The 24851-nt window shown below is 42.7% G+C and overlaps 1 protein-coding gene across 6 annotated transcripts in view; it reads right to left on the reverse strand.

Annotated features, from left to right (window-relative positions):
• Window positions 1-7609: 7609 nt before the first annotated feature.
• The window catches only part of metap1d (methionyl aminopeptidase type 1D (mitochondrial)), a 26156-nt gene continuing 8914 nt past the window's right edge, over window positions 7610-24851 (reverse strand). For 5 of the 6 annotated variants that reach the window (XM_080441197.1, XM_080441195.1, XM_080441199.1 and 2 more), the window contains 6 exons: window positions 24284-24326; window positions 13683-13846; window positions 11216-11313; window positions 10474-10521; window positions 9727-9805; window positions 7610-9473 (listed from right to left, as the gene is read on the reverse strand). In XM_080441197.1, coding sequence (XP_080297323.1) covers window positions 9386-9473; window positions 9727-9805; window positions 10474-10521; window positions 11216-11313; window positions 13683-13846; window positions 24284-24326 — 520 coding nt within the window. In that variant the 3' untranslated portion in view covers window positions 7610-9385. The remainder of the gene's footprint in view (window positions 9474-9726; window positions 9806-10473; window positions 10522-11215; window positions 11314-13682; window positions 13847-24283; window positions 24327-24851) is intronic. The other variant, XM_080441196.1, reaches the window with a different exon arrangement.

Consider the following 24851-nt stretch of genomic DNA (forward strand, 5'->3'; position numbering starts at 1 on the left):
TGTGGTCCAAAAATAAACACCGCGTGTCGGCGTTATTGTCAGGGAGGAGGTTCTGTATCGTTTATGATAGTCAGTCACTTATATTTGATACAGTCTGTTTCTGGCGAAAATGTAACTAATTCGGCGGAAGTAACATTAGCGTTTTCTCACCGTCAGTTGATGCTTCATATCCATAAGAGTCAACCCGCCGTGGTCATTTGTTTATTTTTGGAACACAGTTCTTATTTGACGCGATATTAAATACGTCTATGGGATTCAGAACGGGGGTGGAAAACTGCGAACCAGGTAGACAAACAAAGGATGTGTAAATGACGTCAGACTTCGGCGGTCTATGACTAGCATTTAAATATTATTGTCTTTTTTAGGTACAATGTATTTGTATTTAAGTTCATAAAGTTAACATAAGTATAACTAAATGCATTTGAAATTAAATTAAAAAAATACTTTTCAGGATTTTCAAGAGAATTGCAAAAAAAACAAAAACAGGATTCCAATTCAAAAGTAGCACAAATAGCGGATCTACAAGCTCAAAACATGTCGCGCTGCGACATGTTTTGAGCTTGTAGATCGGCTATTTGTGCTACTTTTATGTGACATAGAATAGCCCGACAGTATATGCTATGTGGCGCTCTGGAGTGAGTGTGGAAAAATAGTGTCCCTCTCCATCATCAAAGTTGCATCATCCCTGATCAAGAGGACGTCCCACACCTACCTACGTGGATGTACTAAGGACAGATGCTGGTGCAGAAAGCACAAAGGAGCTGGCCAGATGTATGGAGAACCCAGATGTATGGAGAACCCAGATGTATGGAGAACCCAGATGTATGGAGAACCCAGATGTATGGAGAACCCAGATGTATGGAGAACCCAGATGACTGGAGACCCAGATGTATGGAGAACCCAGATGTATGGAGAACCCAGATGACTGGAGACCCAGATGTATGGAGAACCCAGATGTATGGAGAACCCAGATGTATGGAGAACCCAGATGTATGGAGAACCCAGATGTATGGAGAACCCAGATGACTGGAGACCCAGATGTATGGAGAACCCAGATGTATGGAGAACCCAGATGTATGGAGAACCCAGATGACTGGAGACCCAGATGTATGGAGAACCCAGATGTATGGAGAACCCAGATGACTGGAGACCCAGATGTATGGAGAACCCAGATGTATGGAGAACCCAGATGTATGGAGAACCCAGATGTATGGAGAACCCAGATGTATGGAGAACCCAGATGACTGGAGACCCAGATGTATGGAGAACCCAGATGTATGGAGAACCCAGATGTATGGAGACCCAGATGTATGGAGAACCCAGATGTATGGAGAACCCAGATGACTGGAGACCCAGATGTATGGAGAACCCAGATGTATGGAGACCCAGATGTATGGAGAACCCAGATGTATGGAGAACCCAGATGACTGGAGACCCAGATGTATGGAGAACCCAGATGTATGGAGAACCCAGATGTATGGAGACCCAGATGTATGGAGAACCCAGATGTATGGAGAACCCAGATGTATGGAGAACCCAGATGTATGGAGAACCCAGATGACTGGAGACCCAGATGTATGGAGAACCCAGATGTATGGAGAACCCAGATGACTGGAGACCCAGATGTATGGAGAACCCAGATGTATGGAGAACCCAGATGTATGGAGACCCAGATGTATGGAGAACCCAGATGACTGGAGACCCAGATGGAGGGCTCATCTGAGGACGACGTAGAGAGACATCAAAATATACTTAAAGTACCAAAAGTAAAAGTACTCATCATGAGGAAATTTCCCATTTCAAGTTTTCAAACTGTATAAAAATCTTTTGAAAATAGCCGATCTACAAGCTGTAGATCTGCTATTTTCAAATGGCCTAAATGTATATAGGGCTGATGTGGTTAATGTATGTTTTGTAATAATAATCACAATCTACAAAGTAACTAGAAATTAAAGTTTTCTAATATTTTTTGTGTAGTAAAAACATCATATTTGCCTCTGAGATGTAGAGTAGAAGTAAATACTCCACCAAAGTAAAAAAATCAACATTGTTCTTAAGTACAGTGAGTAAATGTACTTAGTTACTTTACACCACTGCACTAGAGTGAGACACCCACGGACTCAACACCAGAGGGCGCTCCACTGATCTCATTCCCCCCAGATTCGGCACAAACATGGGGATGAAATGTTATGCCACCAGCATGTGGAACACTCCAACCAGCAGACAATCTAAAACCTTCATTCAAAACCACCATAAAAGAACACCTGTAGCTCTGCTTACCAAAATAAATGACAACCCTCTGTATGTCATGTCTTGATGAATTGAATACACAGGACCACAATGGAGCAGGATGTTAACACAGTACTGACCATAGAGAGGGTCAGTGTGATAACACACTGACCCTCTCTATGGACCACTCCCTGACTCCACGTTAAAATACATATTTTCAATGTTTTCAACGGAAAGAAATGTTAATGAGAGAATGGGGTCAGGAGGTCAACTAGTAAAGTGTCAATCAAGAAGAAACTCCCTCCCTACCACAGTCTGCTTTATGTGGAGTACACCACACACACACACACACACACACACACACACACACACACACACACACACACACACACACACACACACACACACACACACACACACACACACACACACACACACACACACACACACACACACACACACACTTTATCAATGATTTTATACTATTATGATTAGTACGATAGTGTTGTACAAAAGTATAAAAGAACAATCATAGCAGAACAAGCTCACATAAATGTTGTTGAGCCGGTAGATCAGCTTGTTTAGTTTTAGGTTGAGTATTAAAAGCTATAATGATAGGACCAGAATAGAATGGTCAGGTTGAAAGAGGTTCTAGATGTCTGTGGTTTTTATAAACCAGTGGTTCTCAAACTTGTCAAGGACCCCCAAAATGAAACGTATTTGGCCGTGGACCCCCATCTCAAGATATTTTGTATTTTGTATGGGTTATTATCACTTCTCAGCATCAAAGTGTCAATTCATACCAAATCCATTATAAAATGTGAATCTTTATGAGAGACAGAACTAAAGCTGTGGATCCTCTGGAAACACCTGGGATATCCCTCTGTCTCTAAGTCCTAGAGAAAAGGAAAAGTGTGTGTGTGTGTGTGTGTGTGTGTGTGTGTGTGTGTGTGCCTGTAGCGACCTGCCCCAGAGCCCCACCTCCTCACTCTGAGCTCTCTGTAGGGAGGGGCGTTGAGTCAGCAACCATCTGTAGTGTGTGTGTGTGTGTGTGTGTGTGTGTGTGTGTGTGTGTGTGTGTGTGTGTGTGTGTGTGTGTGTGTGTGTGTGGTTCAGATTAGATAAATAAAGGTGGGTCACATAACATTCAGTCAGGAAATGAATCACATTGTGACTGAGAGACATGATGTCCTGCTTCATCATCATCATCATCGTAAAGTAACTGTACTTAAGTACAATTTTGAGGTATTTTTCACTTTACTGGAGCATTTCCAATACTCTTACTGCTACTCCTCTACATCTCAGAGGCAAATGTTGTACTTTTTACTCCACTACAATTATTTGCAAACTTTAGTTACTAGTTACTTTGTAGATTTGGATTATTATTACAAAACAGACATTAACCACTTCGGCCCTTTATATAGGACTTGGGCTATTTTCAAAATATATATATATATATATATATTTTAAAGGTGTGAAATGGGACATTCACATACATTGATACAAAGGGCTGGACAGAAGCCAGAGGTTATGCAATTTATGTAATGACAATTGAGTTGGAGATGAGTTTCACGTTATGGTTGATTGCAAAAATACTAACATTATGAATTTCAGACAGAAATACCTGCCAAAGTATGATATAACTCGCCCATCTTTGCTGAATATATTTTATTACCGCAATCTGATAAGCCAAAAGTTATTTATAAATTGGGTGCTTTTCTTAAAAAAACGTTCTTCCTCTGTTCAAATAAGGCTTGCCATGCCTTTTGCTACGTCTGTATGAATACTGTTATGTATTATGAATGAATTATGGCTGAACATGGTCATATCATTCCTAAATGATGAGTTAATTTACACCAGTGAGTAGAGCAGAGGAAGTGTTCCAACATGAACACCCTGACTCTACTGATCCTTAACCCTCTAAGACCCAGTGATCCCTTTTGGAAACAATTATATTTTATAAAGAAAGATGTTTAAATCTTTTTTTTTTCTGTTATTTTTTCACCTCTAAATGCTCATTGGGTCCTATTGTTTAGTCTTACAATGCCATTGGCCAGGATATTTGCATATAAATACCCCCCACAGAGCCAGGAATCATCACAACTTGAAAAATCTCTGTTGGAACAGATCTCTTTTTTCTCTGGAAGATATTCCTCACAAAAACGTAAGTAATATGCCTGTAATATTTTTTTTGTTGAACATTACAATGTCTAGAACATGTACATATGTTATTATTGTGAAATATATGTCCCAAATTAGAAATTAAAGCATGATTCATACTTGTGTCTTTTTGGAATCGTTGGGCCCTCTTGGTTGCAAAAAATACAAGGGCAGGCCTAATGTTCACCTGCTACTACACCCAGTGAACCACCCAGTGAACCCACTGACCGCCCAGCAGACATTCAGCCGCCCCAACTGACCAAACCCGCTCAGCGCCGTGATTCAAGATATCAGTGGCTGAAAAAGGACTTCATCAGCCCTAATACAGACTTTTCTGGCCCACCTCTGACCTCTGAAGATATGAGTTCTCTCCAAACACCACTGCAGTACTTCCGCCAGTTTGTGTCCAAAGACATGATTGACTCTCTCACAACGAACACAAACATTTACAGCCTTCAAACAAAAGGAACATCAGTCAACACAAGTCCAAAAGAAATTGAGCAAATGTTGGGGATGTATCTGAGAATGGGCCTTTCTCCAATGAATGGATGCCGGATGTACTGGGAAGCAGACACACGAAACACGGCTGTAGCTGATGTGATGTGAAATTAGTGAGTTGGCCAGACAGTATTGTGTGATCACTGACAATGGTTTAGGTTATTAGGTTTCTTTACTACATATATTGTACAGATTTTTATTTTGTTGTTCTTTTAATAAAATTGATTTAAAAATATGGCTTATTGGTGTTATTATTCATAATGTATACTGTTCTGAGGCCAAATATTATTAATAATTGATCTGAGGCCAAATAATAAACCATATAAATGAATCCTTAAGTTGTTTTAGTGAAGTAATTATACATTTGCCATGTTATCCTTAAAAATGGCCTATAGGAAATTTTGCTACCTGATGGACCCAACGTTTCCATATGGAAACATTTGCATAAAAACTTACCAAAACATAAAAAATAAAAAAACATTATATTTTCCTCTCCTAAGTACTCCTATAAGACCATCTGAAAGGTTTTTTTTTTTTTTTTGCAAGTAGAAATATATCCGGGTCTTACAGGGTTAACCTGCTCCCTTCTCCTCTTACCTATAGCAGCACCTCCTCGTCCTACTTTCTCTGTTCTCCTCCCTACAAGCTCCCTGTGTGTGTGTGTGTGTGAGTGTGTGTGTGTGTGTGTGTACACAGGACAAAAGTTGTGTAAACACTTCACTGTATTATTCTCCATTCCACAAGGACACACACACACAACTGTGTCTATCTTAAGCAGGCCATTATACAGTTTTATATCATTATAGGCCAACATTTACACACTGCCTGTCTGCCTGTCTGTCTCACTATGGCTCTGCAGGAGTCTATGAATGTTTTACAAGCAGAGTGGATGATTCTCATAGTCCATTCTATCTAGGTGTGTGTGTGTGTGTGTGGGTGTGTGTGTGTGTGTGTGTGTGTGTGTGTGTGTGTGTGTGTGTGTGTGTGTGATATATGACACCTCCATGCTACTGTACTGTTCAGCTCCACAGGAATCCATGGTGATCCAAGGTCTGCCAAGGTTACACTTCATACCTGTAGAGACACGTCTACACACACACACACACACACAGAGAGAGAGAGAGAAAGGAAGTGCAGACACGCCCTCCCAAAAGGCTGGAATCCTATTTTCTCCGTCTCACACAATGTATGTAGCACTGTGCTCCATGCCAACTGCGCACACGCACGCACGCACGCAACACGCACGCACGCAACACACACACACACACACACACACACACACACACACACACACACACACACACACACACACACACACACACACACACACACACACACACACACACACACACACACACACACACACCTTCTCTCCAGCTCTTTAATAAACATAAAACTCAAATCTTTGCTTCTTGGGGATTCTACTTAATGTCTTCTAAATCCTAACAGTTTTGTTTTTTTTAAACGTATGGTGCAATAATCAGTGGTTCTCAAACTTTTTTCATGTCAAGGACCCCCAAAATGATATGTATTTGGCCGCGGACCTCCATCTCAAAATATGTTGTTCCAGGGACACCCAAAAGCAAATATTTGAGTAAAATAAATTCACTTCAGAAAATAATAAATATTCAAAGATTTGCACACATTTTCACGATTTTTCAAAAATAGCAGATCTACAAGCTCTGTGCTGCGCTATGAGCTTGTATATCTGCTATTTTTGAATAGCCAAAGAAATCTAAAATGACACAGACGCTTTCCTGGTCTTAAATACTCATTCCTACCATTACTTAGTGTAGCTCTGTCTTCATCAGTTTGGTAGATGGAGCATCACTGCCACCTACTGACATAAATGTGTAACAATTCCACAGTGAGGCCTGTGTTGCTGAGTGTGGATAATATATTCTGAGTTTACTTTAGATGAGTAAGTGGTACAAATACTCATTCCTACCAATTACTTAGTGGTGGTACAAATACTCATTCCTACAATTGAGTACAAAAGACCCCAATGGAAACAAGCCATAGGCTTTCTTAGGTTTAAAATCCTCTCAACAGACCTTGTATTGAACTGTACTTTCTGTCCTTGTCTTTGCAAACTGTTAATAAAGTATTCAATAAATCAATCAATCAATCAATCAATCAATCAATCAATCAATCTTGGTGCATTGGTTCTATAACAGTGATATATATATATTTTTTCATTTCAAGGACCCCCAGTTTAAGGTCCATTTGGTCAGCTTCTTAAACTAATGGCCTAAGTACGTTTTTCAGGGGGAAAAAAACCTGATCCAAAACAAAATTATATTTCTCAATCTTTTCACCCAAAACGTTTATAACAAATTATGACTATTAACATAAAAATAACACTGTCTGTCAGTTATGTAACATAAGAGATTTAAATAGCATTAAACCCGAGTGATTTAGTCCAGACTTTTTTTTTTAATGTCCTTTTTTGGCCCAAGTCACACTGGGGAGAACGGACATCATACTAACAGAGGAGGGAACAGAATGATCCTTTTCTATTAGGAGATACATGGAGAAGATACATGTAGAAGATACATGGAGAAGATACATGTAGAAGATACATGGAGAAGATACATGTGGGCCATTCTACCAGCTGGCCTTGTGTCATGATATGATATGTTTGCCTATAAGTCAGCTCGACTTATAGGCAAACATATCATTTTCCTAAAAAAATAACTTAGGTCATTAGTTTAGCAAGGAGACGACTTGGCGGTGCTGGTCCCTCCCCAGACAGGATGCTGAGAGAACACACAACCCTTAGAATGAACCAAATGGTACAACTCTTATTGTTTATTGTGTACTTATTTAGAATGACACATTTAGAATGACTTTAGCCCTCGTCCCTATTCTGGACATGTCATTAGAGGAGACATGTTTCGTGCGTGGCTACCTTGTGATGCTTTGATTGACAAGCGACACAACCAACAGCATTAATTCCCCCACCCCCCCCGCTGGGGTCCCAACCAATAGCATTCCTTTGAGTGCAATCGGATATAGAAAGATGGCGGATTTGAAATGGTTAAAAAAAGGCTTCATTTAGGCTCTGTAGAGTCTGTGGGCGTAACGTTGTCCATACGTTTTACTGTCTGTAGAGTCTGTGGGCGTAACGTTGTCCATACGTTTTACTGTCTGTAGAGTCTGTGGGCGTAACGTTGTCCATACGTTTTACTGTCTGTAGAGTCTGTGGGCGTAACGTTGTCCATACGTTTTACTGTCTGTGGTCCAGAGATAATCTCACAAAGCTCTAGACAGATCAGTACCGCATGCAGCACACTGTCAGGGCCATGATACAACCGGTGTGTTACATGTAGATAGATTGAGATGCCGATCTGAAATCAGTGACAACAATTATCCACAAAAGAACAGAATTAGAGTCCAGAATTGACCGCCTCCACTGGAGCGATGTCCTTGTTTACATTAAATGGGTCACGCTCAGGGTGGCAAGAGTGACTTGACTTTATTATTATTTCTTACATGTCTCTGAAATGGACACACGTTTGGGCCATCCAGCTGACGAAGGCTGGACGTTTGGGCCATCCAGCTGACGGAGGCTGGACGTTTGGGCCATCAAGCTGAAGGCTGGACGTTTGGGCCATCCAGCTGAAGGCTGGACGTTTGGGCCATCCAGCTGACGAAGGCTGGACGTTTGGGCCATCCAGCTGACGGAGGCTGGACGTTTGGGCCATCAAGCTGAAGGCTGGACGTTTGGGTCATCCAGCTGAAGGCTGGACGTTTGGGCCATCCAGCTGACGAAGGCTGGACGTTTGGGCCATCCAGCTGACGGAGGCTGGACGTTTGGGTCATCCAGCTGAAGGCTGGACGTTTGGGTCATCCAGCTGAAGGCTGGACGTTTGGGCCATCCAGCTGAAGGCTGGACGTTTGGGTCATCCAGCTGAAGGCTGGACGTTTGGGCCATCCAGCTGAAGGCTGGACGTTTGGGCCATCCAGCTGAAGGCTGGACGTTTGGGCCATCCAGCTGAAGGAGGCTGGACGTTTGGGCCATCCAGCTGAAGGCTGGACGTTTGGGCCATCCAGCTGACGGAGGCTGGACGGCCCAAACTAAATAATAAAAAAGTATTCACTCTTGCCACTCTGAGGGCAACCCATTTCTTATATAAATATTGTTGACCCCTGACCTCCCTCTCTACAGGACAACCCTCCAGGCTCCAGAGTGCTCGTTATAGGCTTAAAATAATTCATATCAATATTTTCCGAAATCTCTATGGGAAAAATGAACAGGCTTTCGATCTGTGGCATCGCTATGCCCTATTGTTCTCTCCTGTTGGATTGTCTACAGGGTCAGGGTTAGGACAGTAGACCTCCTCAGGTAGTTTAGTGAGGATGTCCACTGTGTTATGGACCGATCTCTTCTTCTGGTAGTTTAGTGAGGATGTCCACTGTGTTATGGACTGATCTCTTCTTCTGGTAGTTTAGACGTTATGGACTGATCTCTTCTTCTGGTAGTTTAGTGAGGACTCTATGGACTGATCTCTTCTTCTGGTAGTTTAGTGAGGATGTCCACTCCATCAGAGGTGATGACCACAGTGTGTTCAAACTGGGCTGACCTGCACACACACACACACACACACACACACACACACACACACACACACACACACACACACACACACACACACACACACACACACACACACACACACACACACACACACACACACACACACACACACACACACACACACACACACACACAATCAAATGATTGTGTTTAGTGCTTAAAGTTCTGATATCAGGTGCAGTTTGACACATAAGGTGTAGATTTATAATGATAATAATAATAATGATGTCATTCTGTACCTTTTATCATCTGCAGACACTGCTGTCCACTTGTCCTTCAGGATTCTGAACTCTGAAGAGCCCTCCATCAGAATGGGCTCTGAAAAGCAATAGACACTCATACATAGTGTACTTCTGTGTAACTACACACTCTGAAGAACACAACAACAGATCAACAAATGAACCCGTGGTCTGTTGTCTAAACGACATGCTATCTAAATCAGTGGTTCTCAAACTGACTCATGTCAAGGACCCCCAAAGTGATGTGTATTTGGCCGCGGACCCCCATGTTAAAATATGTTGTTCCAGGGACCCCCATGTTAAAATATGTTGTTCCAGGGACCCCCATGTTAAAATATGTTGTTCCAGGGACCCCCCCAGAAGCAAAGATTTTAGTTACAAATGTTTGCTTTTAAATATATATATATATATTCAAAGATTTGCACAAACTTTCAGTTTTTCAAAAATAGCAGATCTACAAGCTCATAGCGCGGCACTCGGTGCCGCGCTATGAGCTTGTAGATCTGCTATTTTTTGAACAGCCCAAAGTATAAAAAGGTTAAAGTGGTTAAAATGATTAATCTTTATTAACACATTTTGCTGGGGACGCCCAGAGAACCAACGAACAGTAGGAACACGTTCAGGAACTCACAGGCAATGGGACCTCAACCACATTAACCCAGGTTATCCCATAGGCACAACATGAAATAAAATATGAAATGCATATTTTCTTTTTATAGCGTGAATAGCACATCTTGTAGATCTCACCTATAGTGAAGGCCATTCCTTCTTCCATGGTCACATCGTTTTCATTGGCTGAAAACATAAGATAATATGACATCAAATACATTAAAGGTAAGGGTCAAATAAGTGTTAAATAGCTCTATATTTAACACTCCCCCCCCCCCCCCCGCGATCTAAATTTAACTCAGTGAGGTTACAGATGGAACCAAATGGACCCGTGGTCCATGTATTCACACCAGCCGCTCATATTGAACATAAGTCCTGAGTCAATCGTATGAACAGTTAAAGTCAGTTTGTGTGCCTCACTCAGCCTGTGTTGGAGGCGGAGCTGTGTGTGAGAATAACTAAATGCATTTGAAATTAAATAAAAATGATACTTTTCAGGATTCCAATAAAAAAATAGCAAAACAAATAAAAATCAGGATTCCACTTCAAAACTAGCTAAAGTAGCAGATCTACAAGCTCAAAACGCGTCGCAGTTTTGAGCTTGTAGATCTGCTACTTTTGCTACTTTTGTGTGACATAGAATGGTGATTCATTTAAGACAAAAGTTACAGAGATAAGAGGTTTCTGCCCTCTGTCAGTGTATGTAATGTGTTCCTCTGGAGTGAGAGTGTAAATATAGTGTCCTCTACATCAACGTTATATCACCTCTGATATAGTGTTTGTTACTAACATAGTGATCTATAGCAAATAGTAAAGTACAGTATACTATAGTATAGTAGATCTACAGTATACTATATAGTAAAGTAGATCTATAACTCACCATGGTGCCAGATCTCAGGGTGACCGTGGAAGTAGGATCCGATTCCATGTCCAATGAAATATGGACAAACCTGGAAACCACTGGCCTGAGCGATCTGACTGGAGACACAATATGATACATAACTATAATTAATGATGTTCATATGATAGTAAATAAGGGAGAGAGATGAAGCAGGGACCCCTTAGCTGAGAGAGAGATGAAGCAGGAACCCCTTAGCTGAGAGAGAGATGAAGCAGGGACCCCTTAGCTGAGAGAGAGATGAAGCAGGGACCCCTTAGCTGAGAGAGAGATGAAGCAGGGACCCCTTAGCTGAGAGAGAGAGATGAAGCAGGGACCCCTTAGCTGAGAGAGAGATGAAGCAGGGACCCCTTAGCTGAGAGAGAGATGAAGCAGGGACCCCTTAGCTGAGAGAGAGAGATGAAGCAGGGACCCCTTAGCTGAGAGAGAGAGATGAAGCAGGGACCCCTTAGCTGAGAGAGAGATGAAGCAGGGACCCCTTAGCTGAGAGAGAGATGAAGCAGGGACCCCTTAGCTGAGAGAGAGATGAAGCAGGGACCCCTTAGCTGAGAGACAGATGAAGCAGGGACCCCTTAGCTGAGTGAGATGAAGCAGGGACCCCTTAGCTGAGAGAGAGATGAAGCAGGGACCCCTTAGCTGAGAGAGAGATGAAGCAGGGACCCCTTAGCTGAGAGAGAGAGATGAAGCAGGGACCCGATATAGACGATAAATTAACCGACAAGTGATTCTATTTGATCCACTACACTTCCTTGTTTATCGTGGCGTAACAACGGGGAGTCTTTGATTAGACAGGTTGATATGAACAGGTGTTCTGAGTCTTTGATTAGACAGGTTGATATGAGCAGGTGCTCTGAGTCTTTGATTAGACAGGTTGATATGAACAGGTGCTCTGAGTCTTTGATTAGACAGGTTGATATGAACAGGTGTTCTGAGTCTTTGATTAGACAGGTTGATATGAACAGGTGCTCTGAGTCTTTGATTAGACAGGTTGATATGAACAGGTGCTCTGAGTCTTTGATTAGACAGGTTGATATGAGCAGGTGCTCTGAGTCTTTGATTAGACAGGTTGATATGAGCAGGTGCTCTGAGTCTTTGATTAGACAGGTTGATATGAGCAGGTGAGTCTTTGATTAGACAGGTTGATATGAACAGGTGCTCTGAGTCTTTGATTAGACAGGTTGATATGAGCAGGTGCTCTGAGTCTTTGATTAGACAGGTTGATATGAGCAGGTGAGTCTTTGATTAGACAGGTTGATATGAACAGGTGCTCTGAGTCTTTGATTAGACAGGTTGATATGAGCAGGTGCTCTGAGTCTTTGATTAGACAGGTTGATATGAACAGGTGAGTCTTTGATTAGACAGGTTGATATGAACAGGTGCTCTGAGTCTTTGATTAGACAGGTTGATATGAGCAGGTGCTCTGAGTCTTTGATTAGACAGGTTGATATGAACAGGTGCTCTGAGTCTATGATTAGACAGGTTGATATGAACAGGTGCTCTGAGTCTTTGATTAGACAGGTTGATATGAGCAGGTGCTCTGAGTCTTTGATTAGACAGGTTGATATGAACAGGTGCTCTGAGTCTTTGATTAGACAGGTTGATATGAGCAGGTGCTCTGAGTCTTTGATTAGACAGGTTTATATGAGCAGGTGCTCTGAGTCTTTGATTAGACAGGTTGATATGAGCAGGTGTTCTGAGTCTTTGATTAGACAGGTTGATATGAACAGGTGTTCTGAGTCTTTGATTAGACAGGTTGATATGAACAGGTGTTCTGAGTCTTTGATTAGACAGGTTGATATGAACAGGTGCTCTGAGTCTATGATTAGACAGGTTGATATGAACAGGTGCTCTGAGTCTTTGATTAGACAGCGGTCATTATCAAGAAATAATAACCGATGATTGACCAATCAGAATCAAGCCTTCAACCAAGCTGTGTAATAAGTTATAACATCTTGCCTCCATTAGTGTAAGACATGCAATGATACATTTATGCTGTGGAATGTCTGTAACATAACTCTAAAGAGCCCCCCCCCCCCCAAAAAAAAAGGTGTGCGGGACCACCCAAAAAATCACCCTGTGCATCTGTGTGTGTGTGCATACAGTACAGTGTGTGTTAGGTGTGTACCTCACAGTGTTTCCTATAACACACACAGTGTGTGTGTGTGTGTGTGTGTGTGTGTGTGTGTGTGTGTGTGTGTGTGTGTGTGTGTGTGTGTGTGTGTGTGTGTGCATACAGTACAGTGTGTGTTAGGTGTGTACCTCACAGTGTTTCCTATAACACACACAGTGTGTGTGTGTGTGTGTGTGTGTGTGTGTGTGTGTGTGTGTGTGTGTGTGTGTGTGCGCATACAGTAGTGTGTGTTAGGTGTGTACCTCACAGTGTTTCCTATAACACACACAGTGTGTGTGTGTGTGTGTGCATACAGTACAGTGTGTGTTAGGTGTGTACCTCACAGTGTTTCCTATAACACACACGGCGGCACCAGGCCTACAGGCGGCGATGGCTTCGTCTCGACAGCGTCTGGCCGTCTCCACCAGGCTCCGCCCAGCCTCGTCCACCCGGCCAATCAGGAAGGTTTCTGACGTGTCGCCGTGGTAACCCTCCAGATAGACCTATAGGACGGTGAGCGACATTGTTTTCTCGCTCAACAGTAAACAAACCAAACAATACAGTAAGTATACAGTGTGATAACAATAAGACTGAAATGAGACAAAACTATTAAGAAAAATGGTCAAACGTTGGCCAGAATGGTCAAATACGTACAGCCTGGTATGGGAACTGTACCGCCTGAGAAAAGATCAGCCTACATTACATTACATTACATTACAGTCATTTAGCAGACGCTTTTATCCAAAGCGACTTACAATAAGTGTATTCAACATAGGTAGGGAACGAAAACTACTAATCACCAGAAGTCTTTAGTGCATTATCTGCAAAAACAAGCAACCAAGAGTATACCTAGCGCTAAGGTAAAAGTGCAATATATCAGCTACCTATTTCCTTAAACAGATGAGACAAAATAGCTAAATCAAATGAGCATGAGCTAAAACAAATAAGTGTATCGACTAAACAAGATCCAATAAACAATACAACAATAGAAAACAAGCGTTCGTACAACTAGTTAACAACAAGTAGGCCAGGCAGAGAGGAAGGGTAGTGTTTCCTGAAGAGGTGAGTTTTCAGCCTGCGGCGAAATATGGGCAGTGACTCTGCTGTCCTAACATCAGTGGGAAGTTCATTCCACCACTGTGGGCCTACAGCGAGTACTACGATCAGCAGAGCGCATGATGGGAGGCGAGCTGCCAGCGGTCCAGGAACTGTAGAAGAAGCGGTGCGTGGTCAAAGCCCAGCGCATCATCAAGGACAAACACCACCCAAGTCACGACATGTTCAAAACCCTACAACGACCACGACCGGGCAAGGGGCCCTACCGCAGCATCAAGAGCACCACCACCAGGTTCTGGAGCAGCTTTCACCGGGCTGCCATCAGACTGCTGAACAAGGCATGAGCCTTGTTCAGCAGTCTGATGGCAGCCTTTGCTCTTCCTTGAACCTATATATAGTACCTGTGGATTACACCGGGGACAAATGACTTGGATTTAGCTCTTCCTTGGACCTACCTGTGGATTATACCAGATTATACCATTATTATACCAAGGACATACCAGGGATTATTTCAGGGACAAATGACTTGACTCTTTTTTTCTTGCTCTTCCTGATAGAGCTGCTTGTGGACTATATCAGTGTCAGTCTACTTTAAGTGGATTATACGGTCGACACGCACTGACTTTTTGCACCTTAATCCCACTGACTTTTGTCTTTTTATTGTGTTTTCTGGCACCTTAACTAACGTCCATCATGCACAGTATACATCTGCTGCTGGTTCACGGCCTGAAATGTTTAGGAACCCTGGGTTTCCTCAGCACAGTATGTATGTTTTACATTGTTTCACTGCATATTTACGGAACCAGAGGAACCAGAGGAACCGGAGGAACCAGAGGAACCAGAGGAACCAGAGGAACCGGAGGAACCAGAGGAACCAGAGGAACCGGAGGAACCAGAGGAACCAGAGGAACCGGAGGAACCAGAGGAACCAGAGGAACCAGAGGAACCTGAGGAACCAGAGGAAGGTCTCCTCTATCCACCGGAACAATTTTTTTTTACCACAATCGGCCATTTTGTTGCTATCGCCAGTGTTGGGCAGTAACGAATTAATAATAATATATTACTGTAATTTTATTACTTTTCCCAGTAACGAGTAAAATAAGGTATTATTCTGCCAAAAGAGTAATATTATACCATATTACTCTGACAAAAAAGGCCTCGTTACTCGTTACTGATGACGAGCGTAATTTATTTTAGCTCATTCATTCATTTAATATGTACTCTCTCTCCGTCTCTCGTAGAGGCAAGTTGTTGCATCATGCAAAAATAGAGCAGATCTACAAGCTATCAACCTACGTCAACAGAGATGCTTTTTAGCTTGCAGATCAGTTCTTTTTAGCACGCAGCCTGCGCACAGTTATGACGTAGCGCATGACCCGTATGCGACCGGCGCGTCATGTATTTCTCAGCCGTTTTTTAACTTAAAAAAGCTCTCAAACTTCTATTTTGTGGCACGAAATTTACTTATAAGATATCGTCCGGATAGAATTTAGTTGTTTAACTTCATATATATGGTCAATTAATCATGACAGAGCCTATTTAAAAATAAAAATTCAGAGAACCGGCAGGGGCGGGCAGTGACACGCATTGTATCCGAATAAAGCAACCTATTTTGGGCATGGCCCTTTCAGAAGTCCCCCTGCGTCACTTGTCTGGTGGTCGGGGAAATGAACTGCTGATGAGGAGAGGAAACAGTATTCCTCTCAGTGTTCCTCTCCTCTCCTCTTCTCTCCTCTATATCATTGGTTCTCAAAGTGGGGTCCGGGGACCCCCAGGGGTCCTTGAGGGAGTTCCAAGGGGTCCCCAGCTAAATGATAGATTAGGCACCAAATGGACCCTTATGGGTCTGTAACTCTGAGAGTTAAATTGACATAGATTTTACAATATAAATTACGGTCCAAGTTTTTTTTTTTTTTTGTACATAGTGGTATTTTTTCTGTATTATCTGTATTTTCATGTTGATTTTTGAACTGTTTGGTTGCTACTATATATGTCTATGAAATTAACTCAAGGACCCCAACGGAAACAAGTCCGCAAGGACTTTTTTGGCCGGACCTTTTAGACAAAAGCATTATAAATGTAACTGTGTTGTTTTACATTCTTTTGCCTAATAAAATTTTCAATCAATCAATCAATCAATAGAAATGCCATTAAATGGGGGTCTGTAGCCCTAATGCAAACTGGGGGTCCTTGAAATTAAAATGGTTGAGAATCACTGCTAGAGCCGTAAAAAATCTTCTCTTATGGGGGTCCCTGGCATATCTTTTGAAATGGGGGTCCGCGGGCTAATAAGTGTCAATTTGGGGGTCCTTGACATGAAAATGTTTGAGAACCACTGCTCTATATCTCCTCTCCTCTCTCCTCCCCCCCTTGCACTTTGGCTAATTAATATTGACTGGTGTAAGTCAGATATGTTGAAAAGGTTAAGAAATGTTCAAAAAGTTTACTTTATTGTTTCAGTTTTTGAGAGGCTGCAGCCAGTGTGTGCAGTTCAGATTGATGTTGTTCCTGTAAGGATAATTATTGTTCCAATTCCAAATATGGAATTTGCAGCAGCAAAATACTTAAAAGGATAAAGACTGTTGACTGTTATATTGTTCCATTAAATTGGATTCAGTTCTAAAAGGCTAAAAACTGTACAGGTCTTTTCTTTTGTGGGGGGGCGCAGGGAAAGTAATATAAAGTAATACGTAATATATTACTCTTGATTCCAAGTAATAAGTAATATAATATTATTACTTATCAAAGGAGTAATAAGTAATAAGTAACATATTACTCTCCCAAGTAATATTGCCCAACACTGGCTATCTCCCATTGAATAAGGCTTGTTTTCACACAAAAAAGAAGAAATGGAGCTAAATGTGTTTTTCTACAGATCTAACATAGGAGTGGATGGACGGAAGGGACATTTTTAGGGATGACGTCACATCCATCCATTCCTTCTCTCAGAGTGGAGGGATCATTCCTAGGTTGTGTTAGAGCGCCCTCTTGTGATTCATTTTGTTGTCAATGGCAGGCAATGTGTTAATGGTAGAGGTCTCAAATTCTACCCGACCCAACCCGACCCGACCCGACGTTTTCGGGCCGAGCCGGACCTCAAAAGTATGCTAATTAGTCGGCCGCTAATTAGTGGGCCCGAGCCGAGCCTCGGGCCCACCTTGATGGAAAAAAATAATAATAATTGTTTTTATTTTATTTTATATTAAATATATATATTTTTTAAATTCTGTTCTGTCTGAATGTGTATTTATCTATTATGAAGATGGCGCTGACGGCGCTGATTGACTGGCGTTTACTTTCAGTCACTATACTGCAGCACTGTGCAGCAGACAGAGAGAGAGTAGAGCGAGCGATAGAGAAGAACGGTCAATGCATGCTGCTTTGTTATCAGATGTTTAGATCATCCCTGGCACCCTGCTGATATATACTTAGTTGCAGGCTGGTGTTGCGCAATAGACATTAAATCTACAAGCCCACTGAGGTCTACAATGCATCACAATCTAACACGTTCACAACTTGCAGATCGGTTCTTAACAGGGTCATAAATCAGACAGTGGCAGGGTATGATGCGAGGGGGCGTGTACTATGGGTTAACAACAGGTCAGAGACTCAGAGACAACAGAGTGTAACTGTTGCTACCTATACGTTGTTATACCTTTCAATCCGGATGCCACCTCTGTGTCTCATTAGTTGTTGCTATAATATAGTAACATCATTTTTTATTTTTTATTTTTAGTAAGAATTTGAACGTTTTCAGAAAACTATGGTTAGGTTTTAGAAGGCGTTTTTAGAATCGGCCTCAGGTCTCAATGGGTTAATGCAATAAAGGAAAAAAATCGCAACAGGTGAATATTCTCTGACTACCAAGGAGGGAGGGAAGGCACCAGTATGGAAAAGTTTCAAGTTGGTCGTGGACAAGGTATTGGCTTTACAGTGTAATAACTGTAAAACGTTACTATCCTACGATAGCAAGAGGACGGGGACATCCACTATGAACCGTCACGTCACAGCTTGCCCAAGATCTACAGGACAGGGCCCCTCTGGCTCTGGCCAGCAGCAGTTAATGGCCACATTTGTGACAAAGAGTGCTTTAAGTGTCCCTCTGAGGGTAAAGCAGGCAGTGACTAACAAATGTGTACATTTTTGCGCCAAGGACATCAGGCCATTCTATGTTGTGGAAGGCGAAGGGTTTATACAATTAGCCCAAGAGCTGATCAACGTCGGGGCCGCTCATGGTAAAGTACCTGCGAGCTCTGTTTTACCATGCCCAAACATTATAGCCACACACTGTAGGGCCTTGGCTGAGCAGAAGAGAGAGGCCTTCACAGCGCAGGTTAAGCACCACCTAAAAAACAGAGGGACAGTGGGAATGACGACGGACATGTGGACGGATGATTATCGAAAGCTCAGCTATCTAGCGATCACATGCCACTCTGTGACGATTTTGAGTTAGTAGGAAAAAATCTGGCCACAGTGATGTTTCCAGTGGAGCTGAAGAGAACGGGAGACAACATCAAGAAGCTCCTGGTGACAAAATTTGGGTTCGATCCACTGTCACTAAAAAGCATTGTATGGGTCACTGATCAGGGATCAAACATGATTAAAGCCCTTCAGGACTACGAGAGACTTGATTGCCAGGATCACGTCCTAAATACAGTGCTGAAACATGGCCTGGACAGTGATGCTGCGCTCATTCAACATGCCCCTGACATCGCTGAAACAGTGACCGCAGCGAAGGCCCTCGTAAGGTAGGCTTTGTTTATTGTAGTTATTGTTGTTACCATACTCTACTATGATACTTACTAGGCTATTATACTTTTAGTCCTGTCGTTTTCTTTATATATATATTTTTTATATAAAGGTTATATAATTATGTGTAATACACAATTAAAAAGCATATTTGTGTCCCACACTTCACCTCGTCTGTCCCTGGACAGAACCACTTAAGCGTCACTGCCAGCAAAACGCACAAGACGCGCCACAGCAGGTTTTTGTGCGCCAGCGCCATGCGCAGTGGATGGAGACACAAATAACATTAGCAAATCTCCACAAGGCTGCAACATTTCTGTCGCCAAAATGTAATCAGCTGCGCATGCTGGACATGAATCAAAGGGCACTAGGGCACGATTTGGTGAAGATGCGTGTGGCAGCAGCTGCAGCACCAGCGGTGCGGGTTGAAATTGGAGAAGAGGGGGAGGAGGGCCGAGAAGATACAGAAGATGAAGATGCTGCTGCTGCTGCTGGACCCGTTCCTAAAAGAGCAGAGTGGGAGAATGTCTTTGGGACAGATGAAGATGATGAAGATGATGAAGATAATGATGAAGGAGATGATGAGGTGGAGAGCTATGTTCGTCAGAGGCCAACAATGACCGATGACCATGATGTGCTGGGCTGGTGGAAATCTAACAGCAGAACATATCCAAAGCTTGCTGAGTTGGCAAGACAGGTTCTCTGTGTGCCAGCGAGCAGCAGCAGCAGCAGCAGCAGAGAGTGTTCAGTGTGGCAGGACGCACTATTGAGGAGAGGAGAACACGCCTCAAACCTGACACCGTGGATGCACTTCTGTTCCTCCATGCCCACGGTGTTTAGATGTAGACTCTGGTCAAAGATCGGTTTGTGAAGTCTGTGTGTAGTGTGCTTTTATTGCGTTACATTTATTTTATCTACGTAGCCTATATTCCCTTTATTTAAATGTGTAATTGTTAAGTTTGAAGTGCTATTTACTTTGTTTCTTATTCAGTTTGTTTATTGCTGCTACGTTTTTTAAAGCACAACCAGAAACGCGGTTTCTGTCATTTTTTAAATGTATTTATATTCACTGTTTGACTTTATTGCTGCTGTTTAAACAGTTACACAACCAGACACTCGGTTTCTGCTATTTTATTTCTTATTCAGTTTATTTATTGCTGCTACTTTTTTTTAAAGCACAACAAGAAACGCGGTTTCTGTTATTTTGTTTTAAAGTTTATTCAGTTTATATATTTTTGTGCGTGTTTATTTAGTTAAGTTTAGTTTACTGGTAGCCCATATCTTTTATTTACAAGACAAGTGCACTGCTGTCTCCTGCTGCTCACCTATATTTTTAATAAAGTGTTGCATTACGTAGTTAAAGTATCGTTTGCTGTGTGATATTTGATAAATAGCCTAATAATGGTCAATCAATAATCATGAAATAGGAAGAACAGAACAAAGATTCAAAGCCTTTATTTGTCCCAAAATGATGATAGCCTACGACAAGACGACTGCACTCATGACATGAGGTGAGGCGTTAAGTATGTTAGAACAATAGCCAAAAGGATTTACAGACAGTCACTCAATTTAAAAGTGTGTTGAAAAAGATAGCAGCCTTCAACAATAGCGGTACATTCAGTGGTCAGACTGGTCACTGGTCAGGTTCGTGCAGAAATCAAGTGAAGAACGCAGGAGCGAGCTTTCCATATATAGCCAGTAGCCACGCGCGAGAACGCGCATACACGCAGTAGCCTACCATGTGTCGTTGTTGACATTGTCAGACGGTTTTAATTTGAAGGTTTAACAGGATGTTCAATGTGTTTTTGTGAGTTAAGATAACGGACCGGCGTGCTCTATGCCGGCGTGCTGTGTTAAGTTACACAAGTGGCGGAAACAGTGCTCTCTGATTTTCACAATACAATGTTACCCACCCGCGTTTAGTTCAGTACCGCACGCATCTCCGTCGGTCCCCGTGAACTTATAAAACTATATTTTTCACCCAACACGTGTAAGCTTAAGCTAATAACAACAGTCTCGAGTCGGTCTCAGACAGTCATTCAGTCAGTCGGGGGGGGGGGGGGAACTCGGTCGAGAGAGGCAGTGAAATGTAGACGATGCGAATCGATGCGTGCATTCATTCATTGCACACACGCACAGACAGACAGACTAGGTGTGTGAACAAGACAAGGATTTAACTTCAGTTAAATCAGCACAGTGTAAGTTAACGCCAGTCATGCAGCGCCATCAGCGCCATCTCATTCAGATTTCAGAAAAGAATTTAAAAATATATATTATTAAAAAATATATATTTTTAATCATATTTTTTTTCCCTCGGGTTTTTCCGGGCTTTCGGGCCTAACCTGATGGTAATAGTCGGGTTCGGGCCGAGCCTCGGGCCGGCCCAGTCGGGCCCAGTTAGGGCCGAGCCTTAATTTTCAGGCTCGTTGAGAACTCTAGTTAAATGGCAATGATCTGTATGACAGTTAATGGTCAAGTAGAGTGTCATGGTGGTGAGGGCTCTACTTACAGTAAAGTGTCATGGTGGTGACGGCTCTACTTACAGTAAAGTGTCATGGTGGTGACGGCTCTACTTACAGTAAAGTGTCATGGTGGTGACGGCTCTACTTACAGTAAAGTGTCATGGTGGTGACGGCTCTACTTACAGTAAAGTGTCATGGTGGTGACGGCTCTACTTACAGTAAAGTGTCATGGTGGTGAGGGCTCTACTTACAGTAAAGTGTCATGGTGGTGACGGCTCTACTTACAGTAAAGTGTCATGGTGGTGAGGGCTCTACTTACAGTAAAGTGTCATGGTGGTGACGGCTCTACTTACAGTAAAGTGTCATGGTGGTGAGGGCTCTACTTACAGTAAAGTGTCATGGTGGTGACGGCTCTACTTACAGTAAAGTGTCATGGTGGTGACGGCTCTACTTACAGTAAAGTGTCATGGTGGTGACGGCTCTACTTACAGTAAAGTGTCATGGTGGTGACGGCTCTACTTACAGTAAAGTGTCATGGTGGTGACGGCTCTACTTACAGTAAAGTGTCATGGTGGTGAGGGCTCTACTTACAGTAAAGTGTCATGGTGGTGAGGGCTCTACTATTACAGTAAAGTGTCATGGTGGTGACGGCTCTACTTACAGTAAAGTGTCATGGTGGTGAGGGCTCTACTTACAGTAAAGTGTCATGGTAGTGACGGCTCTACTTACAGTAAAGTGTCATGGTGGTGACGGCTCTACTTACAGTAAAGTGTCATGGTGGTGAGGGCTCTACTATTACAGTAAAGTGTCATGGTGGTGACGGCTCTACTTACAGTAAAGTGTCATGGTGGTGACGGCTCTACTTACAGTAAAGTGTCATGGTGGTGACGGCTCTACTTACAGTAAAGTGTCATGGTGGTGACGGCTCTACTTACAGTAAAGTGTCATGGTGGTGAGGGCTCTACTTACAGTAAAGTGTCATGGTGGTGACGGCTCTACTTACAGTAAAGTGTCATGGTGGTGACGGCTCTACTTACAGTAAAGTGTCATGGTGGTGAGGGCTCTACTTACAGTAAAGTGTCATGGTGGTGACGGCTCTACTTACAGTAAAGTGTCATGGTGGTGACGGCTCTACTTACAGTAAAGTGTCATGGTGGTGACGGCTCTACTTACAGTAAAGTGTCATGGTGGTGACGGCTCTACTTACAGTAAAGTGTCACGGTGGTGACGGCTCTACTTACAGTAAAGTGTCATGGTGGTGAGGGCTCTACTTACAGTAAAGTGTCACGGTGGTGAGGGCTCTACTTACAGTAAAGTGTCATGGTGGTGAGGGCTCTACTTACAGTAAAGTGTCATGGTGGTGACGGCTCTACTTACAGTAAAGTGTCATGGTGGTGACGGCTCTACTTACAGTAAAGTGTCATGGTGGTGACGGCTCTACTTACAGTAAAGTGTCATGGTGGTGACGGCTCTACTTACAGTAAAGTGTCATGGTGGTGAGGGCTCTACTTACAGTAAAGTGTCATGGTGGTGAGGGCTCTACTATTACAGTAAAGTGTCATGGTGGTGACGGCTCTACTTACAGTAAAGTGTCATGGTGGTGACGGCTCTACTTACAGTAAAGTGTCATGGTGGTGAGGGCTCTACTTACAGTAAAGTGTCATGGTGGTGACGGCTCTACTTACAGTAAAGTGTCATGGTGGTGAGGGCTCTACTTACAGTAAAGTGTCATGGTGGTGAGGGCTCTACTATTACAGTAAAGTGTCATGGTGGTGACGGCTCTACTTACAGTAAAGTGTCATGGTGGTGACGGCTCTACTTACAGTAAAGTGTCATGGTGGTGAGGGCTCTACTTACAGTAAAGTGTCATGGTGGTGAGGGCTCTACTTACAGTAAAGTGTCATGGTGGTGACGGCTCTACTTACAGTAAAGTGTCATGGTGGTGACGGCTCTACTTACAGTAAAGTGTCATGGTGGCGACGGCTCTACTTACAGTAAAGTGTCATGGTGGCGACGGCTCTACTTACAGTAGAGTGTCATGGTGGTGAGGGCTCTACTTACAGTAAAGTGTCATGGTGGTGAGGGCTCTACTTACAGTAGAGTGTCATGGTGGTGACGGCTCTACTTACAGTAAAGTGTCATGGTGGTGACGGCTCTACTTACAGTAAAGTGTCATGGTGGTGAGGGCTCTACTTACAGTAAAGTGTCATGGTGGTGAGGGCTCTACTTACAGTAAAGTGTCATGGTGGTGACGGCTCTACTTACAGTAAAGTGTCATGGTGGTGAGGGCTCTACTTACAGTAAAGTGTCATGGTGGTGAGGGCTCTACTTACAGTAAAGTGTCATGGTGGTGAGGGCTCTACTTACAGTAAAGTGTCATGGTGGTGACGGCTCTACTTACAGTAAAGTGTCATGGTGGTGACAGCTCTACTTACAGTAAAGTGTCATGGTGGTGACGACTCTACTTACAGTAAAGTGTCATGGTGGTGACAGCTCTACTTACAGTAAAGTGTCATGGTGGTGACGGCTCTACTTACAGTAAAGTGTCATGGTGGTGACGGCTCTACTTACAGTAAAGTGTCATGGTGGTGACGGCTCTACTTACAGTAAAGTGTCATGGTGGTGACGGCTCTACATACAGTAAAGTGTCATGGTGGTGACGGCTCTACTTACAGTCACATCAATGTTGATCATGTCTCCATCTTCAAGTTGCCGGCTGTAAGATAAGATAATAAACCTTTACTGTCAAACAGCAGTAAGAATCAAACAGTAACAGTCATTCAGTACAGGAACACATCTGAGTCATTCTGACATTTCTCTGGCTATTCAAAAATAGTGCTTGTAGATCTGCTATTGTTTTTTTTTAATCGTGAACCTTTGTGCAAATCTTTGAAAATATATATTTTAAAGCGAACATTTGTAACTCAAATCTTTGCTTCAGGGGGGGGGGGGGGGTCCCTGGAACAACACATTTTGAGATGGGGGTCCACGGCCAAATACATATCTAAAAATGTTTTCTAAATCCTAACAGTATGTTGCTATATCAGTGATGCTCCAACTTTTCCATGTCAAGGACCCCCAAAATGATATGTATTTGGCCGCGGACCCCCATCTCAAAATATGTTGTTCCAGGGACCCCCCCCCCAAGAAGCACAGATCATCGTTAAAAATGTTTGCTTTAAAACATATTCTGTATATATGTATTCAAAGACTTGCACACATTTCCCACGATTTGTCAAGA

This window comes from Gymnoscopelus braueri (genome assembly GCF_963280865.1).
Source record: "Gymnoscopelus braueri genome assembly, chromosome: 10".
NCBI lineage: Eukaryota > Metazoa > Chordata > Actinopteri > Myctophiformes > Myctophidae > Gymnoscopelus > Gymnoscopelus braueri.